The following is a 7,122-nucleotide window of genomic DNA, read 5'->3' as shown; positions in this document are numbered from 1 at the left end:
CCCGTTTTTAAAGATGCCGCTCACTGTTGTTTCTTGATTGTTAGATAGCATGATAATTTAATTCGGGAAATGAAAAAAAAAAAAAACGTTAGTTTTGTGAATTTATTCATCCAAACTCAATGTTTTTATTTCAGTTGCACCAGACTCACTCAGTGATTCCTGACAATCATCCCGGACCTCTTCAAAAAAAGGAGATCTTTGTTATTGAATGTGAGATTACTTCAGGCTCAGACACATTACATTTTACGCTAAAAAAAACATGTACTATAAATTTACATATTAAACAAAATCTTTTTGCACTCAGCAAGACTGTAAAATAAAATAAAATTGATCCCTCTGTGACTTAAATGCACATTGAGCCGTTATGGAAAGACAAAGCACAACGCTTTCTCTCTTTCTGCAGGCTGATGCATTAAACGGCGTATGTATGACACGCCAATTCGTACGCCATTATAGGCGTGTCTTTAAGACGCATACTCCCTTTTTTGTATGTTTATCAACACCGCTTGACCTCCATTAACTTACATTTTCTTACATTGCCTTGCAACAGGGTGTGAATTTAGGCTATAGCGAGTATGATGAAAGGGCAAAAATCTGCGCAGGGTGGTTGGTTGGGGCGGACGGATGGGTAAAACCCCGGACTTTCACTCAGGAGACTTGGGATTGGGTCCCGTGTGTTAAGTTTCCTAAACTCAACCGCCGCTTTCTTCTCGGCGTGTGTGTTTCCGCGGAGTCATGATGTCATGGTCCTTTCTGTGCGTTATGTGTTAGAACCGCACAGGCCACTGTGGCTTTTCTTTAAGGCTGTTTCTCATGATCCATTCGAATATATATCGCTACAAAAGGTGAAGCACCATAATTTGTATGTATTCATTGGGTTAAACATTGTGTGTGTGTGTGTGTGTGTGTGTGTGTGGGGGGGGGGGGGGTCCTAAGATACAGGGCTTTCCAGCCGGTGAGTGAAGTTCATGTCCTGGAAGAAGTCTAGGAGAAAACTCAAGACTTTTGCCCAGGAAGCAGGGGGTTGTGTCCCGGGACTCCTACTTCAGGGGACCGTTGTTTTAAAACCAAACCACAATCTATTTTTCGAATCCCGACTAGTATTTTGCGATCTCAACTTAACTTTACATTTCGTCAGATAAATGTATGGCACCGGCCGCTGAAACCAACCAAGAGCGGAAGGACTTCTCTTTACATTACGATCTAGTTGTCACTATGAGGCTTAGTTTGATCACGGCAGACTTTGCGAAATCCTGAACAGCTCCAACTGTTACTTGTAGATTTTACCTTAAAATCTACGTCACACCCGCGTTGGCAAAATTCTCAGACATACATTATATTTGTTTCCTGTTCAGAAATACCTACAGAATGACCACAAATCTTACAAATTGTTAACAAAAAGCAGTTACTAGAGCAGGTAACAGTAGTCTTCAGAAATCCACCGCAGGCTACAATGCCAACACAAAGAAAGAAGAAGGGGACATCGATGACATGCGTTCGGCGAAATATCCTGCGGCACCGGAGCAATGGTCACGTTTTGTCGACTAAATTCATCCGTAAAAAATGCTAAACCTAACTGTCATGTGATCCCTCGTCACGTAGTTTTGTGCAATAACATATAAATGGTTATGTGTACGCTTTCACACAATATCAAACGCACCCGTTCATGAGAACGCGTCCATATAGTGTTGTGCCTGAACGCATCCTATTTGTTTGAGCAGCAACATTATCTACTTTTCCGGTATTCTGCATCATCTGATACTACTTGTTCCATAGTTTTTGCCAAAAGAGGAATCCATGTGAATAAATGATGAACTCAGAGTTGAGCAGTAATCCCCCCTTCCTTCCTCACTCCCTTCCTCCCTCCCTCTGTTTTCTGACGCTTGGCTGGTTTTCAATAAGCCGCTGACAGAGACTCACACCCCCACACTGAGTCCATTGTCCTTTTTCAAACTATCACTCATGTGTCGTGCTGTGACCCTCTGATCCTGACGAGGAAGGCATCAAAAACACAACAAGGGGGGGGGAGGGAGGGCACTTTCATCAGAATACACATTTTACTTAGAAATATAGGAAAAATGGGATATGCTAGAACAAAATAATGCAATTCTGCTAAATAAAACATCACATTTATTATTAGTTTCAAGTGAATTCTTTATCACGATATTTTCAAAAGCAAAACTGTATGTATATACTGTAGGCGCCAAGTATGAATCTTTCACTATATATTATATATTGTATTGTGCTATAAAATTGAATAAGAAAGTAGAGATTTGTACTTGCCAAAGAGCGTTGGGTGGAATCAATCATGTTATTTTGGGGAATTAAAAAGAACATTGATATAGGACAACGGGACAACATGAGGGTTAAAACCAAATTAAAGTACTTCAGAAAACAAATTGACATTCATATTTCCCTCATGACTGTCTCCAAAATGTCTCTTCTCAGCCACCATGAGTCTCCTGTCGTGCAGCTTCGTCTTCGTCCTCCTCCTCTGCCTGCCCGTCCTCGCCGAGGCCAAGCGGCAGCCCGGCGAAGGGAAAGCCGATAAACCCCGCCAGCCTCCGCCGTCGCCGGCGCCGGCCAAGAGGCCCAGGAACCGCTCAGTGCCCGGCTCTGGGGAGCTGAGCACCAAGGAGGGCCATCGCTGCACCTGGCAGACATCTGGCGAAGGCCTGGTCAGCCTGCTGGTCAACTGCAGCACCGAAACCCTGGGAGAGCCGCAGAGGTGAGGGGAGCGTTAGCCGTACGAGCTAATTCTCCATCCACTTATCAATCAAAATATCTTAAGTTGGGTAAAAAACTCTGCTGGTGAAAGTGTGTTTCCATCCAACGGATTTAAAGCCAATAAAAGCTTGTGGTGGATGACGTCACATGAAGCTGTGAGGTCTCAAATTGGACCTGATTTTAGACATTTTAAGGTGTTTTCATTCTTTTTTTGCACTGAATCGCACAACATTAAAGCAACAACTATTTTTTTCTAGAGAAAATGGATCGCGCCGTCTACCAACACATGATCAAGTTGTAATAGTGCTTACAACAAGCTATAATAAGAAAACAATGGCGCTATCAACACATCGCTATGACAATGCAGATGCAACTTGTTTTTTATTGTCCCTCCGGCACCGCCGCAAGACTCTTTTTTTTTTAGGTCTCTTAGTGGTATTTTTCGTAGTCACGGTGTCTCTTTTTGTCATTTTTGTTCTCTTTGGGGTTGTCTTGGGTCTCTGTGGTCATGTGGCGTCTATTTTTTACATAATTTTGGACCGTTATTACCACCATATCTGTGTCTAAACCATGCACCCAAACCTTACAATGGCAGGGAATTTGCCAATTGCACGCACATCTGTGGCCTTGTGCTGTGTTTTATTGTGGCCAGCCTAAGGCACACCTGTCATGCTGTCTAACCAGCATCTTGATATGCCACCTGTGAGGTGGATGGATTAACTCGGCAAAGGAGAAGTGCTCACTAACACAGATTTAGACAGATTTGTGAACAATATTTGAAAGAAATAAGCCTTTTATGTACTATACATAGAAAAGGTCTCATGAAAAAGGGGGGCAAAAACAAAAGTGTTCATAATTTTGGTCAGTGTATCTTTACGCCACGTTGTTTTTTTAACAATGGTTTTGTGGTTTCTGAACAGAAATGCTGGAATGATGTGTTTGATAAGGAAGCCACTTGACACTGCCTTTGATTTTAAAGGTTTATTAAGATTCTCAGTATCAATTTACAAGCTCAGCAGACACTCATAGAGTGTCTCCGCCAGATGTACACACTTTACCTTTCAATATCTTAGAAGCACTTTATATAGGACATGTTTAGGTCACATGCCAAGTCAGATACAGGTTTTTTGGATAACATCACATGCTGGGTAACATCTTTATCCACTCATCACTTTTTCACATGAACAATCCATGTCAGTAGATACTACGGTTTCTTAATTTCCATTGAACTTCCCAGCAACCTCCTGCCGCCTGCCCTAATCACAACACAATTTCTCTCTCAACCGCTGCCATATTACACCAAACAGAAAACTAAAACAAAGTGAAATGACAGTATCAGGGTGGATTTATGCTTCTGCGTTAAATGGACGCTGTGGGTACGTGTACAGGTATGCAAAGATACCGACCCTACATCGTAGCCGAACATGCACCTCTCAAAAATTGTAATTACATGCTGCTTGGCAGTGGCTTGATAGCAACCCCCCAAAACTCATTTCCTGGTTCTCTTTCTCCATGATCAACATGAAACCAAGGAGATTGCACAGAAAGAACAAGGGAGACACTTTGTTTCTCTCACTATGACTCTAGAGTCGCTCCTCGCTCCGAAGATATTCACAGTCACACCAACGAACAATGCCTCTTACGTAGGCTACGGAGAAAGATGACTGCATGGACCTCCCCCCCCGTAACCACAAATCAGCCTTCACAATAACAGCTCCCATATGTCTTCTTCTTTTACGAACCCGGTCAAATGGCCTTCACAATTTCTCATACACCCCCAATTTGCCTATCAATATATATGTCAGCGCCTTGCCGGACATATCCTGGATCAAAGCATTATTTGTAGGTGTAGATGAGAGATATACTCCTTTATTAACATATTTATAACCTTTATTTCTTCAGGGAGGGCCATTGAGTGCAACGTCTTGCCAAATAACGATGACATTTTCTATGATATATAGATTTATCAATGGCATAATCATCTACATTTCTACAACAAAAGCATTTTAATTTACATTTCACAGAGAAAGAGAGAGATCTACGCCCACGTGTCTGACAAATGCAGCACATTTAACCGCAGAGATTTATTTTGCCTGCAGTATAGCAAAATCAATACATTAACAGTATTTTCTTGGGGTTTCACATTCAGATATGTTGGATACAGGTGCAGCAAAATCATCATAGGGTCAAGTGTTCCAAGACAAGATGAACATAGATGAAACGGACACATTTGATAATCCAACCATTCATCATTTGCTCTATTACATCACACATCTATGATCGGAAATGAATTGGACTCAACTCCTCGCCATCGGATGGTCGCACATTAATCCAATTCCCCTTCAGTGCCCTTACATTCAAGTTCCCTATAAATCAGAACAAGGCATTTTCATATTCAGGGGTTCATTCAGTGAGGAGGACACTCAGAACCAAGGTGTATTATTCACATCATTCCTGTGCTGATAGGTTTAATGTTGGACAATGGCCCTAATGGGAAATGTGTGTTAAATATTTATGGTTCAGCAGAAACAGCTGAGCAGTAACAACAAGGTCACACAGTGCGATGTTTAAGGGCCCTCATGGTTGTCTTTGTTGGTAAAATGTAATCGCGTCTGACAAATTAAGCCCTCTGACACCAAAGGTAAAATAGGCAGGTACGGGTCCAGATAAACATATAGATAATAGACGGTAGAACACAAAAGCACACCACCAGAAAGAGCAACTAGGAAAAAAATATTTGTTGCGTTGAAGGAAAATGAGGTAGTTAAAAATCTGAAGGACTAAGATTAGGTAACTGCAGGGCTGATGTGTTCAGTCAGGTGACAAGAAAAGGAGGGAAAGTCCGAGGGCGTCTGCTGGATTATGGAAAATGGCAATGAAGAGAGACCGACTGTGACACCCTCTAAGATCAGGGAAAGATTGTGGATGTGGAGATATATGGTTGTTGTTGTCCACCATTTCACTTGGATATGATACATTCTGTTTTATTGTTTGTACTGCAAAAATTTCGTAGTAAAGGAGCAAGGCAAATTTATTCAATGTTTTATCCACTCGAGTGAACGTTCAGACGTCAACACCTGGGAAACCTGTACTCTTGGTTGCAGTTTTTCCGCAATTTTAGATCCCATTGCTTATTGTATACTACTTTTATACTATACCGGAGCATTTAAGCAACTAAATACCAATATAGCTTCACTACAGATGTAGTTTAAAAAAAGACAAACACAATAAAGACACCTGGACTCGGTCGAGACCAAAAGCCATATTTGGCAAGACCAGTGGTCGAGACCAAGACAAGTCAGAGTCCAAATACCACGACTCCGAGACAAGACCATAGAAAAACGATCTCAAGACCACTCTTGAGTGCCACAGCCCTGGTATCTACCTTTGCTGGAGGTCTGCCCCGTCTGAATGACCCAGTTCTTGTTTTTTTTCTTCTTCTCCTCCAGGTATTGGTGTCGTTACGCTGGTAAACCCGACCAGTGCCCGGCCTACGGGGTGAAGTCCAGCCAGTACTGGAAGCAGCTGGTGGGGAAGCTGAAGAAGAGGCAGAACGCTTGCGAAGGAGAGAAAGTCCTGAAGGCTAAAACCTGCAAGAAGGCTCCGGCCGAGGCCCACATGAAGCTCGGCCAACGCAGCGAACAGGAGGAGAGGAAGGGGGCGAAGGAAGGAAGCAAGAAGAGAGGACCAGAGGCAAGTAAGGGCTCAGATGCAGGGAAGGCCGAGAGGAGGAAGAAGAAGGAGGAAGAGGACGAGGAGGAGAAGAAGAAGAAGAAGAGGGAGGAGAGGACTGTGTTTGAGGACGAAGAAGGAGTGGTGAACGACATGGCGCCGGCACAGAGCTACTGCAGCGAGGGATGGCACTCCGTCTGCTCCTTCTTTGTCAAGTTCTTTGAGGGTTGAATTAGAAAAGAAGAAGGAAACGCAGAGCTCGTTTTTTGATACATAATGGTGCGAGTTCACAATCTGAAATTTTATTTTAATTTTTTTTATTGTAACACCAGGCAGCTCATTAGTAAAAATCTATCTTGTACAAAGTACTTGAAAGCAATACTTGTGTAAAAGTATCTTACTAGAAAATTAGTTAAAGTCACCTTTTAGAATATAATTTGAGTAAAAGTCTTCAAAGATTAAAAATCTGACATTTACTGTACTCGAGCATGAAAAGTAATTTTCTGATATTAAATATACAGCACTTAATTATAGAAAATAATTTATGAGCTTTATTGTGGCTTACCTTATTATTAAAGCGTTACATTCGCGGTGTCCACACCTTCTTAAACATCAAATTCGAAGTCTGACATCAACAAAGAGAAAAACTGAAATTTAATTTGTGGTAATGTGTGTAACGTTGTGCATTGGTAACACTGTATTGGTGTAAAAGTATAATTTTTA

General features: G+C 41.9%; 1 protein-coding gene across 1 annotated transcript; it reads left to right on the top strand.

Annotated features, from left to right (window-relative positions):
* The first annotated feature begins 2,423 nt into the window (after positions 1-2,423).
* Positions 2,424-6,703, top strand: fgfbp3 (fibroblast growth factor binding protein 3). The gene is made up of 2 exons (XM_034898155.1): positions 2,424-2,728; positions 6,177-6,703. Exons 1-2 carry the CDS (start codon positions 2,454-2,456, stop codon positions 6,628-6,630), a joined length of 729 nt encoding a protein of 242 aa, XP_034754046.1. The 5' UTR covers positions 2,424-2,453; the 3' UTR covers positions 6,631-6,703.
* The last annotated feature ends 419 nt before the right edge of the window (positions 6,704-7,122 follow it).

The sequence above is a fragment of the Etheostoma cragini genome, chromosome 17 (assembly GCF_013103735.1).
Source record: "Etheostoma cragini isolate CJK2018 chromosome 17, CSU_Ecrag_1.0, whole genome shotgun sequence".
NCBI classification, from domain to species: domain Eukaryota; kingdom Metazoa; phylum Chordata; class Actinopteri; order Perciformes; family Percidae; genus Etheostoma; species Etheostoma cragini.
This window is presented reverse-complemented; position numbering and strand designations above follow the sequence as displayed.